We start from the raw sequence: 20,197 nt of genomic DNA on the forward strand, positions 1-20,197 counted from the left end.
GTGGGCCTCAGAGGCTATCACGGCTCGTGACTGGGGAGAAAAATACGTCACAAGACACGAAGCCGGAGATCAAGACGCTGGTCACGCTGCCCAACAGCCTGACGGCTTGGGGCAACCCAACGACTGCGACGTGCCACTACTCTGGGCCCTTCAGACGTGCTGTTGGGACGAGGGAAAGGCAAGCCGGACGCTTTTGCGTTTCTGCTGTGTCATTTACGCTAAGTTGGCCTTACTGACGTACGGCACGGACCCAAAGGATGGATGATTAGCCGCTGAATCTGCACCGACGGAAGCCTCCCGTGGGGCCAGCGCCCACGTCGGAGACACACCACGTACTAGCACCCAGAAGCCGGACCCCGGGCAGGGAAACTCGATCAACAGGACCCACGTCAGCTGTGTCTGTTTCTGAACGTGACGTAAGTGAAATCACGTGCTAGGTACCCCCTCATGTCTGGCCTATTCTCATGTTTTATGTCTGAAAAAATAATCCTCGTATGTTCATAGTCTCCGAGGTCTTATTTATTTATTTTTTCTTTTTCTTTTTCTTTTTTTTTCCGAGGTCTTATAAAGTCTGGAAGAAAAAACTTTGTTTCCCTCCTATGACTTCATTTCAACAGCTCAACCGAATACCCCTTCGTTATATCCACTAAGATGGGAAAAAGCAGAAGGAGAATCAACCTGAATCAATCTGAAAGGGATATACACTCCCTGCCCCCTCCCCCCCAACATCAGCTATAGCTAATTAAGAATATATTTTATCAATAAATGAGAGCTAGGGGATCCCTGGGTGGCGCAGCGGTTTAGCGCCTGCCTTTGGCCCAGGGCGCGATCCTGGAGACCCGGGATCGAATCCCACATCGGGCTCCCGGTGCATGGAGCCTGCTTCTCCCTCTGCCTGTGTCTCTGCCCCTCTCTCTCTCTCTCTCTGTGTGACTATCATAAATTTAATAAAAATTAAAAAAAATTTAAAAAAAAAATAAATGAGAGCTAAAAGCACAACCATGCAGATTCTAGACACTCTATGTTGAATTCCAGGTCTGAAAAACTCTTTAAGAGATTTCTTCAATTATAAGTAATGTGGTCTATTTTATTTTCCGATATGTTAGGCCAAAATCCTAATTTTCAGTGAGACTTTCCCCATCATTTTGTGACCTTATAAGTAACTAGAAAGATCTGAGATTTAAAAGTTCTCTTCTTTGCTACCCCTACCTCTTAGTCACTTTTTGTGTTCTATATAGTAAATGAATGAATAAAGTGGCACCGCTGTGGGCAGCTGTTCCTTTCCAAGAAACTGTTAGAACTTTCATCCATTCAAGGTGTATGGATATTAGCAGCACCGGTTAAAAACCAGGAGTTTGCAGTGCATTCCTTTGTTGTAAGACTTGTCCTTTTAAGGAAAAACTTTGCTAACCAGTAGGAAGAGTTGCTTAGCAACTCAATGCGGCATATTATTTACACTTCAAGAATCTGCATCCATGATGCAAATATATAAGTGTATCCAGTTATTATATCAGTTTGGTGTATGGTAATTTTTTTCTATCTCTTAAAGTGAACTAATTACACCGAAAGTCTTCTATATTTCTTCTATAAGGAGGCTGTGTCTCTTGATTTATGATACCGAGTTTTCAACAACACGTACGTAATGAGCTATTTTAAAACAGGGTTTATTTAAAGCTTTTCACTTTCAATTAGTTTTACTTTAAGTAATTCACCTTGATGGAATTCATTCATTATGATTTATCAGCCTACAAGGATGAATTCATTTTTTAATTTTCTAATCAAATCTACTTGGTTGGATACAGGCTGTTTATCGTAGTCTGCAGACAAGGCAGTTTGTTATCATTTATGGTAGAGAGGGACCATTTAAGATATAAAATAAATAAAAATATGTTTTTTTCACTCTACACTCAAATAAGAAATTGTTTTAAAAATTCTAAGCAAAGGGAAAAAAGTTTGACTTGTTATTCACTTGGATCTAATCCAATCCAACCCAACTCAACCCAACCCAACCCAATCCAATCCAATCAAGCCGACCTAAACCACAGCTTGTTAAGTATTTACTATGATGCTGTGCTAAATGCTGCAGCCACAAGGACAGATGTAATGGACTCTGCCCTCAATCAGCTCCCAATCAACCCGTTGAGAAAGAACATAGAACACAGAAAGAGAAATTCATCTCTAAGAGAAGAAATTAGAGTTGACCCTTAATTTTCCATCAGGTGTACCTCCATAGCTTGGTGTGGAAAGGTGTGAAAAAGGAAATGGTTCTAAAAAACTGTTGGCTAAGCAGATTGGCCATTCTGTAATCAATGGCTTTCAGACTACACAGGCTTATTTGAATGTAAAAAGCTATTGATAGCTTTTCCTTATAAAATAGGTATATAGGGATCCCTGGGTGGCGCAGCGGTTTGGCGCCTTCCTTTGGCCCAGGGCGCGATCCTGGAGACCCGGGATCGAATCCCACGTCGGGCTCCCGGTGCATGGAGCCTGCTTCTCCTCCCTCTGCCTGTCTCTCTCTCTCTCTCTGTGACTATCATAAATAAAATAAAATTCTTTAAAAAAAAAATAAATAAAATAGGTATATAATATTTCTTATAAAATAAGAATTGTCTTATTTTATAAGGAGTCTATCTTATAAGAATAGCACAGCAGCAATATTAATCGTTACTGAACTTGTGTATGATAGTTTTTTGTGACCAATAACTTAACTCTGGTTAAGATTGATCACCTCAAAAAGCATCTGTCTCCCTGTTAGTGTCACCAAATATTACAATTCTAACAACTATCACAAAGGCATCCTCTACATCCCATTTCTGCCTGACTCACTACTAAAGCCAAATCTTGCAACCTATACTTGTCTCTTGTGTCTAGTTATGATTTCATGAATTTATCTCAAGTTCATGTCTGGGCTAATAGTATTTTCTTTTGTGTTAGTAACTTTCAGAAGTTATGTTGTCAATTTTTCCATCCATTGTATGTCCCTTCTTTATGAAATCTTCATGGATCTTTTCAACCATTTGTTTTCAGTCTACAATTTTTCTATGTCATGTTTGCCTATGCCTGCCTATCCTATGGAACATATATTGTATGCATTTATTTATGGACTTCATAAGTATTTGTATAGTGTTTAATGTATCGGATAGTTTTAAACACTAAAAATATGAAGTCACTTCATGTTCATGACAACCATTTAATAAGGAAAGGTAATAGGGCTGCACTCTTTTGGATATCACAGATTTCATGGTGTTTATCTCATTCCTTTTCTTTGACTGGAAGATCACTGAGAGCAGTATTCTTGGCATATTTGCCTTTATATCTCTATAAAGTATGATATTATGACATACTAAAATAATGGTTACTGAAAAAAGATGTAGGAGCTCTCTTACTGGCGTATATTTAACTTGGATTTCATTTTAGCATTTAGATATTTTTCTGTTTAATTTTTGCTTAATAATTAATCACGCATCTTTAATTATAAAAGGTGACTTTTCTTTAAGCATTACTTTAAATTTTCTCTGGCCAAATATTAAAATAAATGTTTTCATTGGACTATTTCATTTTTTTTGAATTATACTAAATTCTACTGTACTTGGGGGAAGGTAGCTTTTACAGAGCAAATACTGTCCTGCAGTGGTGAGACTCAGGAGCTCAATATAAGATGGGAATTGTAGAAAGCTCCACAGAAAAATGCAGAAATTTATTTATATCTACATCTCAACCAGTAAAGGAAAGTTGGACATTTGAAAGCTGCATTGGTTTTCCATGACGAATAGAAATAAAATTCACTAACACTTGTTCACTCCTATGCTTTTAGGTCTTATTGAAAAATTTCCCCTAAAACTCACAAAATTGAGTGAACATTATGCAGCCTGCCTGCTTGCTTCCTTTCCTTCCTTCCTTCCTTCCTTCCTTCCTTCCTTCCTTCCTTCCCTCCCTTTCCTCCCTTCCTCCCTTCCTCCCTTCCTTCCTTCCTTCCTTCCTTCCTTCCTTCCTTCCTTCCTTCCTTCCTTCCTTCCATATATGTAGTTAGAGCCAGTACTGAATTAGTGAAAAAAATCAGGGGAGAATAATGGAAAATAAGGCAATTGCGTTTGCTCTTTCGATGGTCCAGGGCCTGCCTGAGACAGTATCATCAGTGCCTAGCTCCCTTCTTGAGATGATGTAGTATGAGGTGATAGAAAGGAAAGGTGGAAATGTTCTTTATTCTACTACACATAGTTAGCATCGTAATCTATTATCCTGTCAGCAAGTCTTTATATTTTTAACATGACGGCAGGAAGCGTAAGTTAGCTCATTGGAGTGGTTAAGGGCAATGTCCTTGAAGACTGGTTAAATTTCAGTGCCCAGGAACCCCTCGAGACAGGAGTCTAGACAAACATGGACTCCATAATTTGGCTCCAACCCACTCTGCTAAACCCGAGGAAATCTTTATTTTTTATTTGCTTTCAGCTCTATACCCTTAGAAGTCCCCAATGACAAAGTAATAGCATGGAACAAAGTGGTTGCCTGGCAATTGTGATTTCATTTTTACTTTTGCCTTATGCTTTAAGGTTTCTTTTATTATTTCTATTATTATTATTTTTTTGGTTTCTTTTATTTTTTAGTTATTTTAATTTTTTTTGGTGAGAATTTAAAAAGAGGTGTGTGTGAGAGAGAGAGGGAGGGATATGTTTTGGAGAAGAAATGGAGAGTGGTCAAACAGGAAGCCTATTGTTATTTCTTCAGAATGACAGGCTAGTGAATAATCTGCTATAATTTATGAAGAAAAGGCATTGCATCTTCTAAACAGGTGTCTTTTTTTTGTAAAAAAGTGACATCTAGTTCTTGGATCACTTCTTCCTGATTGTGTCTATCAGGTAAGTCTGGCAGAAAGTAGGATTGGAAATGGCCAAGTTCTACAGTTATAGTAGCATGAGCTGTGAGGGAGCAAAGCAAGAGTGATGCCCACTCCCCTAAAAGGGAATGGTTCCTCAAAGCCCACTCTTGAGGAGGAAATATAATCACTATTTACTGAATGCCTGTAAATGTGATTTTTCTGAAGAATTTGATATGGTGGTGATGTGACCACATATCCTGGCTTGCTCAGGACAGTCCTCTTGTCTTAAGGTAACCATCAATGAACTCACACAGATGCCCTGACTTGAATGATAAAGGTTATGGTCACCTTGTAGGTGGAACAGTAGAAGCAAGATCACCAGAATTAATGCTCTGTTTAGAGCGAGGACTGAGCCAGCATAAAGAAATCCTAGGGAGTAAGTACTCTTAATGGGTGAGATGATATTTGGGTTGCTGAGTTATCGCTTCAAATGGCCTTCTGCAACTTCTTCATTATAAAACAGTGGCCTGGTTACAGGAAAGTGAACTATTTCTTTCGTTCTGGGCTCCGATTCTTCATTGGTAAAATGATCTTCTGGAATGGAAGTTGTGCAAGGTCAACTGTGGCTCTAAAAAAGTAATCTCTCACACACACATACACATGCAAAAGGACAAACCTACAAAGATGAATAATGCAGAGAGCAGGTTAGAAGAGGGACCATCACCCTGGGCTGCACAGGACATGATTACATTTAGTGGTAAGAACAAAGCGTCAGCATGTGCCCAGAAGTCTCTGAGGTTGTGATATTGTGACATTGTTGAAGTGAGGCAGAAATACTAATGTACTTTGGTGGCTGTTACGGAAAAGGGTCCCTGCAATTGGCCTTGCCTCCTGCTTCATTTTAGATCTATAAACCGAGCTGATTTTATATATGTATGTATGTATGTATGTATGTATGTATTTATTTATAAAAGATTTTATTTATTTATTCATTCATGAGACACACAGAGAGAGGCAGAGACAGAGGCAGAGGGAGAAGCAGGCTCCTTGTGGGGAGCCTGATGTGGGACTTGATAGTAGACCCTGGAATCACATCTGACCCAAAGGGAGATGCTCAACAATTGAGTGACCCAGGCATCCCAAACTAGCTGATTTTAATGTTCCTTCCTTCTTGGATACAGGGAGCTCTTCCTGTTACCTTCATTTATACTCCTAGCATCTTAACTTATCCTTTTGTTTGCATTTCTTATTACCAAACTTACTGAAGTACTTTGGAACTATTCTACAAACTTCTTCCATGATACCATATGGAGTGATCACCCTATAGCTTTTTCTCATGATTATGACAACCAATCAGATTTTTAACATCATCATACATTGTGAGTGTCAACTATGTATGAGGACCCGTGTTAAAGCTAGGGGTAAAATGGTGAACTATGACAACAAAATGTCTTTTATGCCTATTCTCACGGAACTTACACATGAGAGGATTGCAATGAAACTCCTCCCCTTAGGGTATTAAAGGTGACAAAGACCAAGAGAACTACAAAGCAACAGTGTCTTGTAGAGAGGGAGGAAAGTGAGTCCAATGTCTGTTTCATCAACTTTACAATGAACAGGAAGACTGGCTTCAACTTTGCGGAGAGCTACAATTAATAACTACCAACTATCTATATTACTATTAATTTAAAAAGAAGAATATGTTTTATTAACTTATCTCAAAGACATCAAAGCTCATGATAACTGGAGGATACCTGAGTTGAATCTTGTCATGAATTAATAATTTACATTTCCCTTACACAAATTTCTTAAACACGATTTTCCTTAAAAAAAATACTGGTTCAACTCATGGCATTGTTGAAAATTTTTAGCTATAGTGATTCTTTGGCAAATCAATGAATAATGAAGATATTATACAGTCCATAGGAGTTAACATTAAATGCTTTCTGAAACTAATAAATATAGTGTTAAAAGGAAAGCAACCATTAATAATAGGATTAACTCACATGTACTCTGGAGTGGGAATTTATTAAACCAAAACACAAAGCTGCTTTAAATTTAATAATTTTCATAATAAAATGTTGGGAAGAAATACTTTGAGATAGACCCATCAAATGATTAAAGGACATGCATGATGATATGTGATGAGGTCCTTACTCTGGAGAAATTACAATCTGGAAAAATGAGAAGAAAAAAAAAAGCGTAATTCTCCAGCATTCCTTGGGCTTCGTTTAGTGACTAAAGTATGGACAGCATCCTGGCTTAGACACTGGCTGAATGACTTATTATTTTTATTTATTTTTAAAAACTATACTACACAGTCCTCAAATTCATTATTACCCCTAAAGAAATTTTCTCCTCTTGCTAAGGTTAACTATGTCTTTAAGAAGAAGATACGTATGAAGAGTTATCAGACAATTTGTTGATTTCCATCTGCCAAAAAATTGGAGTAAGAGCATGTCTCACATGAGTTTATTCAGTCCTCAAAGCCTGAGCAGAAAAGGGGTTGATTATTCGGCCCCTGGATTAGGATTTCTGAAATTTTTGAACTTCTCACTCTGTTTAAAATAGTCATTTGTCTTAGATAGTTTTTTTTTAATTTTTTATTTATTTATGATAGTCACAGAGAGAGAGAGAGAGGCAGAGACACAGGCGGAGGGAGAAGCAGGCTCCATGCACCGGGAGCCTGATTTGGGATTCGATCCCGGGTCTCCAGGATCGCGCCCCGGGCTAAAGGCAGGCGCCAAACCGCTGCGCCACCCAGGGATCCCAGTCATTTGTTTTAGACTGATAAAGCAATGGGAAAAAGTACATTTGACTCAGTAAGCATCTCATTTTAATTTTTCCAAAAGTTAAATGACAAGTTATAAATTCAGGTTGAGGGCGTCTACAACAAAACAATGTTAAATATAGGTACATAGCATTGATGGAATACTCAACTGTTGCTAGTTTTTGCTAACATAACCAGATTTTTTTCTCTGAAACAGAAAAAAGTTTCAGAGCCCATTCTGGAAATCATAGATATATGAAGGGAGAGAGAGGAGGGTCCTGGGCTGACACTGCCCACTGTTCTTGTTCCCATTTATAAATTATCACCAAACTTTTTTTTTTAATACAAAAAGGATCATTAATAATGATAATCATAGGGAGCTTATGACAGCAATCTGAATAACTGAACCAGCATTCTAGTGTTAAACTTAATCTGTTATGACATTTTCAAATATAACAGGGGAGGAAATCTGGTCAATCTCCAGGACAGAGTTCTGGAGATGCATCATTCTTCAAATATCTGCATTTTGAAGTTCTTGTTTGCCTCAAGAAAATCTTGAATCAATGGTCCTAATTTTACCTTACTTGAATTGGCACAGCAAGGCAAGGTATCAAAAACAGTAACCTAGTTTTGATGAAACTAGGATGAAATAAATGAGATTTAATTTCTTATAAGTACAACTTGAGTGCAGAGGATACCTTTACTGATATTTTTACACCTCCTCATTCCCATTCCACTGACTAGCAAATTGCCTGGCACAAACTGGGTACTCGATGGCTATTGAAAAAGGTGGAAGAGAGCACTTTTTGATTGCTTTTCAAAGGAAAAAACTTTAAGAACATTCATGAAGGAGACCCAGATGGTATAAAGAACAATGCAAGGGCGAACAGAGAATAAGGAATCCCTGTAGCAGATCTGTGTTCCAAGAGCCCAGCCCGAGGTATGCCCTGGCAGGCCGGACGAGCTGCACTATCTACCGTCTCATTGCAAAAGAATAACCATTCCAATTGGAAATGGAGTGTGTGAATTCAGGAATGATAGACATGGGAGTATCAGCACTTAAGTGGCATGGTTGAGAAAGGTAAGATAAATGGACCTGAATGTTTCTCGTGACCAAAATTTAAACATTCCATCCCATTCCTATAAAAAAAATTGTACATTTCCCATTTGTTCTTCATTCATATAAAGAAAAACATTCTATTTACTCTCAGAGACCTTTCAGTGTAGCAAGGAGATGGATGAACTGTTTGTCTTCCTCCTCCTTTTCTTTTTTTAAGAACCAAGTCTTCCTGAGGATTCTTTTCAATAATATGATGGTTTCTTATTTGTGTCCACTACACTGAAATTCATCCTATCAATTAGAAAGTTCAGTGGCCTCCAAAATATGATCAATAAACTACCCAGATCATCTCTACTTCTGTAAACTTAATTAATTCCATGGTTATATTTCTATATAAGGAAATTATCTTGAGGGGAGGGGGTTCATGAAGATCCAATATCCACTGAGAAATGTCTTCTGGGTGCAAAAGGTGTACAAAATGGGCCATGTGTAGAAGGCGTACCTTGTCACAGAATAACATCATGAGATAAAATTAATTATAATTCAAAATAGGAAGGCTCAAGAAAATATTCTGTAAATGTGGATAATGAGATGTTTTAAACAAGGAAAATTATTTTATGTTCTTATTTTTGTTCTAAATATTATGAAATGGGTTGCTCTGTAATGCCTTGTTCACTAGAACGCTAAATTTGCCTTCATTCAGAAAAGACTTTTTACTTATCAAATAGTAAAGTTTAAGTATATTATGCCACTTTCTTGGGGTATGAGACATGATGGCTTTGTACTGGTGAAATGACTGACCCAAATTGAACTCAAAGTGAGGAAACAAAGCCAAATAGTTTGCCTGGTAGACAGGGATCATGTTTTATGCATTTAACAAAATCACGTTTGATGCTTAGCACAGTGTCCTGTATAAGGTATTTTCTCAATAAATATCTTTTGATTTTTTAAAATAAAAAACTTGCCTCTCCCCAAAATAAACAAAAAAGAGGTGTTTTTCAGTACTTCCTCATTGGAACATTGGGGCTAAATAATGTAGCCAATTCCAACAACTACTGAAACTCTAGAAATATTTAAATCTGTTTTCAAAATAAATAAATCCAGACTAGATTGAAATAAGGCTTAGTAAAGCTAAACTGTTGTTTTGGGCTGAATGGGTCCTGCCTACTAACTAAAGAGCAAACAGGACCTTTAACAGGTTTTCTGAGATTCAAATTTAAGAAGACTTTGAAAGGTAGGAAGAAGAAGGCAAACTACACAATCTTATTAGGCTTCTAGAATATTCTCTCGAGTTAAAACACACTGCGAGCATGATTGCACGTATATTGACTTTGACTTAAAGTGTTATGTATTTTGAGGCAGAATAAACAGCAGTAAGAGTCACTGTTATTAAGGGATCATAAAAATTTAAAAATATACACAAAACCTAAAAAAAACACCCCAAACAAACAAAACTGTGAAACCCAAGAGTTGTTCAGCATTTAATATTTCCTTATATGTCAAAGACGAATAAAGGGGTAAAGAGAATCAAAGACCTTCCTGAAGTCTTTCCATTTGAAATGTGCATGGAAAAGAAAACAGAAATACAAAATAATAATTTAAAGAAAGACGTACTGAAAAATATGGGGAGAGAAATTTCCCTCGCACATATAATTTACTTCAGGTAAGATTTTCTCTATCAAATTTCCCTTAAGAATTCTTATGACATTAGAATAGCAGCCCCTGGTATTTTTGAAGTACAGACATTTAACACTGTACGGTATTTCCCCAGACAATCTTCCATCTTACTCTCAAGCACCTATGTGAGGTGGGCAGATGTCACTATCCCTGTTTCCCAGAAGAAAAAAAAAATGCAAAAAGTCCCAGAGTTGATAACCTCGTGCCAGGATAAGAAACCTGAGCTTTTCTCATTAGCTACACAAATTCATCAGTACCCCAACCTGCCCTTTGTGATGGAAGGTAGCCTAGTTATCAGGGAAAATATTTAATTAATTGTGCAGGCATTGGTTAGGCACTTTCTTCTTTTTTTTTTTTTTTTTTCATGTGTAGATAAAATAGACTGCCTGCACCTGCATTTTGTGGCTACAGCTTCACTCTTTTCAAATGGACATAAAAGACTATTATATACAGCAAGATGAAGAGACAGCAGAAGAAGAGCTTGTTTACCCTAAACCATAGACAGAGCCACTATGGGATGTAAAAAGATTCCAAGCCTGGAAGATAGCAGCAAACAGGAAGAGACTGATTCCAATGGAAGCCACCCCTACTCCCAATCGCAGTGCATGCCTTGGGGTCAGTTAGATGGTGGTTTCCATTTGCATCCCTACTTGCAAAGTGTGTAGCCTTGGGTAAAATGTTTTCCTATTTTATACAAGTTATTACTTAAATCCTTATTGTTCATATCTACGGTGTTTTTGTAAATTAATACATCACTTAATTATGGAGTTTCTCTTTATTTAAGAAAGCTACTCTCTGCTCTAAAGAAGCTGAAATTTAATTTCTAGTTAAGTTTTGGATCAAAAAATAGAGTAGAGTTTGACTGCTTTTTGAAGCAAATTCAGTCAGCAGCAGATTCTTGGAAAGAGAAGGCATTTTTATAAACATAAGCATGAAATTTAGTCAACATATGAAACCACATGGTGATTTAAAACCCTATCACACAGCCAAGCTAGTTCCTGAGAGTATAGATAACTATTTAAGGACATATTCCTATAACAGAACAATTGCTATTGTGTTTCTGAGATGGAATCAAACCTTAAACATCCCTGTCCAGACCACTAATTGCTTTAGTACTTGTAAAAAGAAAAGGGGACATTTGACCAACAATAGTATTGGATTCATTAATTCTCCAAGAACTGCACAGGCTATATTTTAACATTCTAAAATATGAAGCCATGTTTTCCCATGTTTTTTTTTTTAAATTTTAATTTTTATTATTTTTTTCCCATGTTTTCAACTTAACTCTGTACATAGTAAGTGACCAAACACAGCATATCACCTAAGTAATGCAACAGAGAAAAAAAAATTAATGAAGTCCTTAGTAGGCAGGGAAGAGGAGAACTGCTATATAATGCATTCCACGTTAACCCTATTATCCCACTGCAAATGCTTTACATACAACCGGAAATGTCAAGACAAGCACATATTGTGTTCCTGTTAGGATTCCGCGCCTGCATGTGACATGTGAAGACATCTAGTCAGCTGAATGAGTAAAAATCCAATGTTGTTAGTAATCATTCTGAATCTTTATGATGGAATTTCACAAATACTCCAGGATAATTCCCCAGAAATGCCTATCACTAGCATTACTCTAGGACGTCTTTTCCCGGGCCCCTGATGTTTTTGGGGAACTATGTGGACCATGTTGACATCAATGATTAGATATAGGTTTTTTTTTTTTATGCTTTAGAAATACTGCCAAATCCTCATGACATTCCATAATGTGTTTTGACAATGTGAGTCTAAAAATCAACCTCCTGGGCTTTGTAATATTTATTTTATAAAATGTTTTAATAAATACATACATCTTCCAATATTTTCCATGTTTCAAATTACTAACGATGTTAGTTAAGAGGTATAAGGAAATTCCCACTATTTAAAAATTTTTCTATCTGTACCCTATCTACTGTACTGAATGATCTGGTTTTCATTGTAAAAGTTATTCTTGTTTGTGAGATCTTTAAAAAGTAGAAGCATAAAACCAAGTAGGAAGTAGAAAGTATTAGTCTTTCTTTTTAGCCACCCCTTCTTCTCACTCAGGGTACATTTTCATAGGTTTCTAGAAATTGATAAAGTGCACTTCAGATGCCCCTTTTACAGTGTTTGGCATAGCTCTCCATGTCAAGGATCTGAGGGACGGATTTGACATATTAATTTCAGATTTTGCCAACATTCCTTTCATCATGTACACACAATGAAATCTATGTAGCTTTAAAAGAAAGAGGGAAACTAAAATGGAAATCATAATAGACTTAAAAGGCAACTAACCTTTTTCCACCTCATTCAGATTAGCAGCTGGCAGCGACAAAGACAGAAGAGACAAAAGACTTTTTACATTGCAATACAACAGCAGAGCACACGAAGCCAATGCGCAGCATTAACAACAGAGAAGCCAAGGGTGAGAGCAAACTGAAGCAAGGCTTAGATTTCTTACCTACGGCGGGCCAGACGCACAAACATGGAGTAAACGAGGCAAAAGGTTAAGGCCATCACACAGGGAGCCATAGGTCTGTGTCTAAGCCAGTTTATTTAACAACCAGCTCTACCTCTTGAAGCTATGCACTTCACGGTTTGTGTGGGAGCATTGGAGATTTGGAAAGCGAAGAAATAATGGTACAAAATGGAACGACTAAAATGGTCTGGGTATTTTCAACAAAATAATTCTGAGTTTTTACATGCCCAATTTGTGTGGAAGCTTTCAGTCACAGAATTTCTGTAATCCCAATATGCTGTGGTTTATGTTGTGGCCAATTTTGTGTTATCTTTGTATATGGTCCCATGAGAACAGTGTTAAGAAACGTAACGTTGATGTAGTTCATCCAGGGTTCTGACTCCTGTGAGCTGTGCAAAAACATATTTTTCAACTCAACACCTAAGTTCATACCTGAGCTTAAGAATAGATGACAATGTTGCAGGGATGCCATGTTTACAATTTTTACTTTTATAGGTTTTGAGCTTAGGTAATTTGAGGGATTCCTTGAAAATATTTCTCCAAGGTATGTGCTGTTTTTAGGAAGGATATAGTAATGATTAAAAGAAAAACAAAAACGATCTCACAAGCTAAAATTAAAATCCTAGAGTGAATTTTTAAATTATTTGTTTAATAATTCCAGAGTCCTACCTCCTGAATCTGTAGCATAGTAATGTTAATTTAAAATCACAGTGAATTAAAATTTCCAAAAATTAATCTCATCCAAAAAATACTAGCTACCAACAGTCATATGACACAACTAGGAGGATAGATACTACGCTGAGTTGGGTAGAAAAGAATAGTTTTGAGAGCTCTGGTGGGGAAGGCAGAGCAAGGATTAGATAATAAAAAACAATATTGACCCTTAAAATTTATGCTGTCAATCCCTGCAGGAGGAAAGAACAGAGAGTTTTCTCCTTTAATAAATCAATAACTATTTACTGGGATGTTTTGGTCACAAGGGTTTAAATAAATTTAATTTCCCAATGGCAGTTCATTTTGTTTTGGATATTTTTAGCTCCATTTTAGAGCCTGCCCATCAAATCGTGAGTTCTCTGTCAGACGGCTTGCAGATCTCTGAATTTTCTGTTAACAACATCATGTCCATTTCTGACTCTTGACACGGGTGCCAAATGTAAGACCTTTCACCATAATAATTTACAGCCTTTTCCCATGAAATTTTATTTGTTCCTGCTCAACAGTTCACTTTCTCATTGTCTGCCTTTGGCGGTATAGAGCAAAACATCTCCAAACAGAAAAGCAACTTGTGACTTGAGTGATTTTTAAGCAATGACAACATGATTATATTCCCTGAGCACAGCCGGGGTTTCTTTTCCCAGGTCTCCTACTCATTAATCAGATTCCAATCTTAAATCTAAAACAATACAGCCATATTATTAACAACAACAACAAAAATTCCCCCCTCACTACAGACTTGGATGAAGCATGATATGAAACTCTAGAGTCCGATTTATGCTTTCCTATAATTAAAGGCCATTTATGTGCCACTGATTTCAAAATCTGCAGATGGTTGCTTGATATTTTGTAAATGAGCTCATTTCACATATGGACAAAAATACGACAGCTAATGGATGAGTGACAAATGTGCCTGGTAGAGATACCTGCTCTGATGCCCACTGTCAAGCTCCTGGTTGCCCACAGGACCCAGCCCAGTTACCGGGGCAATGTCTGCATGTGCTGTATGCTGCGAGCTTTCTAGTGAGTTCAATGTTTTTGTTCATCCTTTGCCCATACTAAGGCAAGCCAGTATTTGCGATTGCTATGGCTAAAAACATGTCGGAGTCTCAGTTCTTGTTGAGAGCCCCATGACTCTGGGGTAGACAGTCATGGCAGATTTCCACATGATGGCTTTTATAGATGTCATATTTTGGCTAAAAAGGGGTTTTGCTAAGTTTTGGGGTTGATATGTTTCAGATGAAGCGATCGGACAGACGGAAATGAGGCTTCATGACACTTCTCAGAGGAAGTGGCACTGAACAAAATCACTTAGGATGGAGAAAACGTGTTCGAGAGGAGCAGGTGCTAGAAGGAAGCTTGGAAAATGAGGGGAGAGAAGGTAAAATAAGACTCAAAAGAAATGGATAAGGAATAAGATACAGTAAATCTACAGCCAAAGCAGGGGGACCCCTCCAAACCAACTGAGAAGAGCTGCCACCTGATGTAAATTATCCTAAAAAAACAGTGTGTAGGAACTGAATACATGGTGCTTTCAAGCTGAGGTTCTCATGAGGGGATTTAGATAAATTCTTGATTTTCGTGCTCAGGAGCACACGGGCGAACCCAGGTGTGCTTGAGCTGCTGGGGTCCGATCTGTCCAGGTCAGTGCAGATGAGTTTAAAGAGGCTACCAAAATTAAATGAATTAAGCCCTTCCAGTAATGATCAGAGCCATGATAGGAAAACAGAATTCTTCTATCCTAAGAGGGTAACAGGTACCGATTTTAGTGCAAACACTGGGTTTCCTGTACAAGTCTAAATCAGCTCAGTCAACAAAACTCAGATTCTCAGGGCAGCGCCCAGGGCTCCAGGACCTGTGCGTGCAGGTCAGTGGCAAGTCTCGGAGGTGTGACACATGTAATGTGAGTGCGAATGTGAAAGTTATGTGGCATCTAAACTCCCCAACCATGTGAGAATGGAGACCTACTGGATATACTTGCCGTCCTCTATTAATGGGAAATATCAAGGAATTCAAACTAGCCACTAAGGGGCCGAAGGGCTCCACGTACATCATGGAACAATTATGATACAACATGTTCAGATTTCTACTAGACACGTAGCATATCATATGATATGCTTCGCTGGTGTAAAAAAAAAAAACGTATCATGGAAAAGACAGGTTTGAAGGCAAACAGGTCTGGGATGTCAAAACCAAACAGTTTTATTTTATCTAGCATTTTCCCACCAAGAAAAGTACTTATTAAAATTCAAAGTTTGAGTATTCCATAAAAGCTTAAATTTCAATGCTATTCTAACAAACCCCTGGGAAAGTGAATCATACAGATGTGCTCTCATCTTTTCATGTTTAGAGATGTTAACCTCAGTCATCCACACAGTTATCCTACCCTCTGATATTCTTAACTATGTATTAAAATTGTAGACAAGTGTAGGGTTAAGGAAAAATAGTCATCAAAATAAGAATGGTGATTTTGGATAGAGTGACAACTCTACTTCCCCATCTTTTCTTACAAATAAAATCCGTAATATTCTCCTTTTCTCTATCAACATTAAAATGAAGTGGTTTATTGCTAAGAAACAAGATTGTAACTCAGAGCCGCCGAAACCAATCAGAACAGATAATCTGACATAACAGGGAGGTCTAAACTTGATGTTGCCTTTACAGCAAATTGGTTTGTGCAGGGAAGTTTACCTGCTGTGAAAGACTTAACGGAATATGTCACCCCCAGATACGAAACGTCAGGAAGAAAAAAAAAAGGTGGTAATTATATGATTATCCAAAGTGCTCAGTATCTTCCTGATTATGTTTTATTTAGAAGGACATGAGTTACTAAGGGAAAACACAAGTATGGACACGAGCCATCTCAAATGCCTAATTATGCTTTGACAATGTGAAAAAAAAAATGCCCCCTTTTCACGTATGTATCGGTGGGTCGGTTTGCACGGGAGAAATGCTTTACGTGAAAATGTTACGCAACTGTGGTCTGAAAACTTCAGAACGATCATTTCTTTTTCTGCTGGAGAGTGTGGCTCTATGTAGATGCCTGTGTTCTGAGCCTGCTTCGTCTTTCATTGGCTTGGCTGAAACCCTCCTTAGCTGTTATTCACATTGCATCTAATTTTTGGAACACCTACCGGTTACTGAATAATACAATGGCTTAATACACAAATACAGCCCATGGCCAACGATGCTTTCAAACAGAGACCCTATTGACGGCACAGAATCCCCTGCTCTTCCTACCTGTGTACTCAGGCGGACAAAGGCATGTGTAGTTATTAATTCCATCGACACACGTAGAGTTATTTTCACAGTCATTATCTTCACAGTCATCAACATTGACTTCACAATTTTCTCCTTCAAATCCATCGGCACAAATACACCTGAACGCCAGCGGGGAGAGAAGGCAAAAGACATGTTCTTTGCTGCATTTTAAAGCCATATGGTCCGAATACTGAAAAAAAAGCTAAACATTCTCATCAATTACAGAGGTTTTAACTGTAAGACACTGAACTTTAAAATGCTTTTAAATGACATGTAGTAAGCATGGATTTAAGGTAGCATCCAGTCAGGAACAATTTAAAAAGAAAAAAAGAAAATTTACGTGGGCCGCAAGATGGCAAATGGCCCCATGGTCCTGTAAGTCAATAAATCCAACGTATTCGCGGCTCTAAAACACAAGCAAAGTTTACAGCCCTAGATATCTTAATATCAACTTGTGCTCTAATAAAATGACTCATGCTTCTCTGCTCATAAATGAGGAGGCACGAATTCTGACTTAAAAAAATGACACTATCTCCTACCACAGCTGTAGTAATGTCTTCCACGTCTCAAAACAAAAAAGAAATATAAAAATTAAATTACATCTTCCTTGTCATCATAAAATGTACACGTTCTCTTCAAGTCTCAACAAATACAGTTTTTCAATGACAATAAAAACATCGTATACTTCACCTCGATGCGTATCAGAATAATCTTGGGGAGTAGTCGTACTGGAAGCGTGACCATTTCATAACGGTACGCAGAGCTGAAGAATTTTTATTATAAAAAGTGGTGTTTCTAACAAGCTTTGCAGGAGATTAACACTCTTATGTGAAATGATTACTGTCATCATAAGAACTCTATTTCATAATTCATGAAATACACCTAAAGTAATTGTACCGTACGATTAAATAACTCCAGATTAAAAATGTTCACAGCATGTTCGTCTCCTCATTTTGTGGCCTGGAAATGAATCATTAATTATCTGTTTCCGTGGGACCTGCAGCTTATCATTACACACTGTCTGTAAAAGCAATACACAAAGCAACAGATGAATACAGGACTTGAAGTAGGAGACCCCTGGCTATTAATTAGCATAACAGAACTACTACTTTGTCTTGACCTCATCTGACTGCGTGAATCCTAATGCACGCACCTGCACGTCTTAAACATTTCTTGCTTTTTATAGCATCCTGAGCTGAGAATACTGTAATCTCTCCACTTGTTTTTTATATCACAGTATCTCTGAGAAGGACTAATCTATATTGTCCTTGTGAAATAAATTTCCGGCGTTAAGGATAATACCCCTTGACCTGAAAAGGAAAATGAATGTCTGCTTACTCATGCTCCAACGCTTCAGAAAGAATATTCTAGATGAGTGACCTACCAGAATCCATCTTTTTCTCCCTCCTTTAAGTGGCAAGTTCCTCCATGTGTACATGGGTTACTGATGCATGCGTGGATTGGGACATCACAGTCCTGCCCCTGGAGAAGGAATGGCCAAGTCAAGTCAAGAGTAAACAGAGGAGATCTCAGTACATCGAGAAAACACAACAGAATAATGAGGACCCACCAAAGAAAGTTGTGTTTTCAGACCATGGCTCCCTCAAAAGCTTCTACTTACCTTGAAACCATATGGACAGGTACAGCGATAGAAGTCGACTGGATCATTGTTACAGGTGCCATCATTCTTACATGGGTTTGATAAGCAGGGATTACATTTAGCTAGAATATTGATATCCACAGGACCTGAAAATTAATTAAAAAATGTAAGAAACCGATGCTTTGTGTTTTCAGTTCTCTTGAATTATTTAAATGCCTTAATATAGCAGATTTTGTATGAAAAGTGTTGATCACATATCTCTATGTATTTCTCTTCCATGAATAAAACCAAAATTAGCATCATCAGATAATGTTCAAGAATGCAACAGGAGAGCACCTCATTGAGGTCTGGTGAGAGTGCCCGGTGTCAGAGCGGGACTATGGACTGTGAACCTAAGTGGTTCGGATCCGACGGTAGTGATGCCCATATCACAGGTCGATCCCCTCATGGGCCAACTAGCCTGTGTGGATGCATCCTGTGGTTTGCCTGCACCTTAACTTTAGCCCACTTGCATGGACATGCACACCATTGATCCCAAAGAGGACTCTGTGTGGGTCCGTCTGGGGGAGCGGGTGTTGAGGCATGTGCGGGCAAGTTCAATGCATAAATAGAAATATGTCAGTGCAATTAAAATACAACAGTATGCACCTGCCTGGCTATCATTAGTTCAGTAGTGTTATTTTCATACAGGAGATAGAACACGGTGCCACTGGAAATAAACCAAAAATGTAATTTCCATCGTATTCTCCCTCAGATCCCTTCGGTTCAGTGTGGTGACACATTAGCACAGGCATGTGGTAGGTGAGATTTCTGTTTCTTCCCCTCCACAAAGGAAATACCGTAGACATAATCTTCACTTGCGATCTCACCTTTCGGGATACACGCTTTAAAAAAAAAAACCTCCTGATCCATGAAAGGTTTAGATTAAAGGCAGATTCACTTGCAGCCATTTTCCTTTGGTTGCACATATTCATCCCATAAATGGCTAACAATGCGGAAATTGTACTGTCTCCGATAAAATTACGTTCCACTGATGCTACGTGTGTCCGTATTTTTGAGAGCTCCTTAGACTGCCTCTTGGCAACCGATGAGGACAGAATCAGGGTGACATATACCAAATATATGTCATATATTGTCAATCAAATAAAATCAAATATAGACGCCAATCAAATATATGACACATATCAAACACAACACTCTAATGACACAAACGTTAATGAGGTTTCTGTCCTCAGCCTCATCTCAGTAGTTCTTCATCCCCGCTGGAGCAAGCAGCGATCATTCCAGCTGTGCGCTTCATCCCTTCATCCCACGTAACTTCCAGCGAAGCTATCGGAGTTGACTGTCAGCAGGCCCCTCTTCCACTCTCCCTGACCTAACTAACGCTCTGAGGTACCTCCCTCCACCCCAAAACCTCTGCTCTCGTCGAATTCTTCTACAGGTTAGAGTGTATGTTTGTGAGTAACGGGGTTAGTGACGGGAACAGAAGGAAAATGGGAGTCATCACGGTAGGCCTCAGGACTCTTCGCATCTATGTACTCCCTGACCCTAGAAAATACCAGAACACACTCACATAATGGTTTTGGAATAAAATCCGAAGGAAGAGAGTGTTCTGTATCGGTCAGTTTTTTCTATTAACAAGAACCCTAAATCATTTCTACAAAGAGATTCCTGTTTCTTCTTAAGCCGCTGGGAAATGGACGACAGCTCTGGGGAATGACTTTATCAATGGAGAGGGGTGGCGGGTACTTCTAGTGACACCTCCGTCACTAGGGAGACCTTGCCAGTGTCCCCTGCATTTCCCC

At 38.3% G+C, this 20,197-nt stretch overlaps 1 protein-coding gene across 7 annotated transcripts in view; it reads right to left on the reverse strand.

Moving 5' to 3' along the window:
* SLIT2 (slit guidance ligand 2) overlaps positions 1 to 20,197 on the reverse strand; it is a 352,220-nt gene that overhangs the window by 26,730 nt on the left and 305,293 nt on the right. For all 7 annotated transcript variants that reach the window (XM_072738007.1, XM_072738006.1, XM_072738002.1 and 4 more), the window contains 3 exons: positions 18,414 to 18,538; positions 18,177 to 18,274; positions 16,772 to 16,911 (listed from right to left, as the gene is read on the reverse strand). In XM_072738007.1, coding sequence (XP_072594108.1) covers positions 16,772 to 16,911; positions 18,177 to 18,274; positions 18,414 to 18,538 — 363 coding nt within the window. The remainder of the gene's footprint in view (positions 1 to 16,771; positions 16,912 to 18,176; positions 18,275 to 18,413; positions 18,539 to 20,197) is intronic.

This window comes from Vulpes vulpes, chromosome 14, assembly GCF_048418805.1.
Source record: "Vulpes vulpes isolate BD-2025 chromosome 14, VulVul3, whole genome shotgun sequence".
Classification (NCBI taxonomy): domain Eukaryota; kingdom Metazoa; phylum Chordata; class Mammalia; order Carnivora; family Canidae; genus Vulpes; species Vulpes vulpes.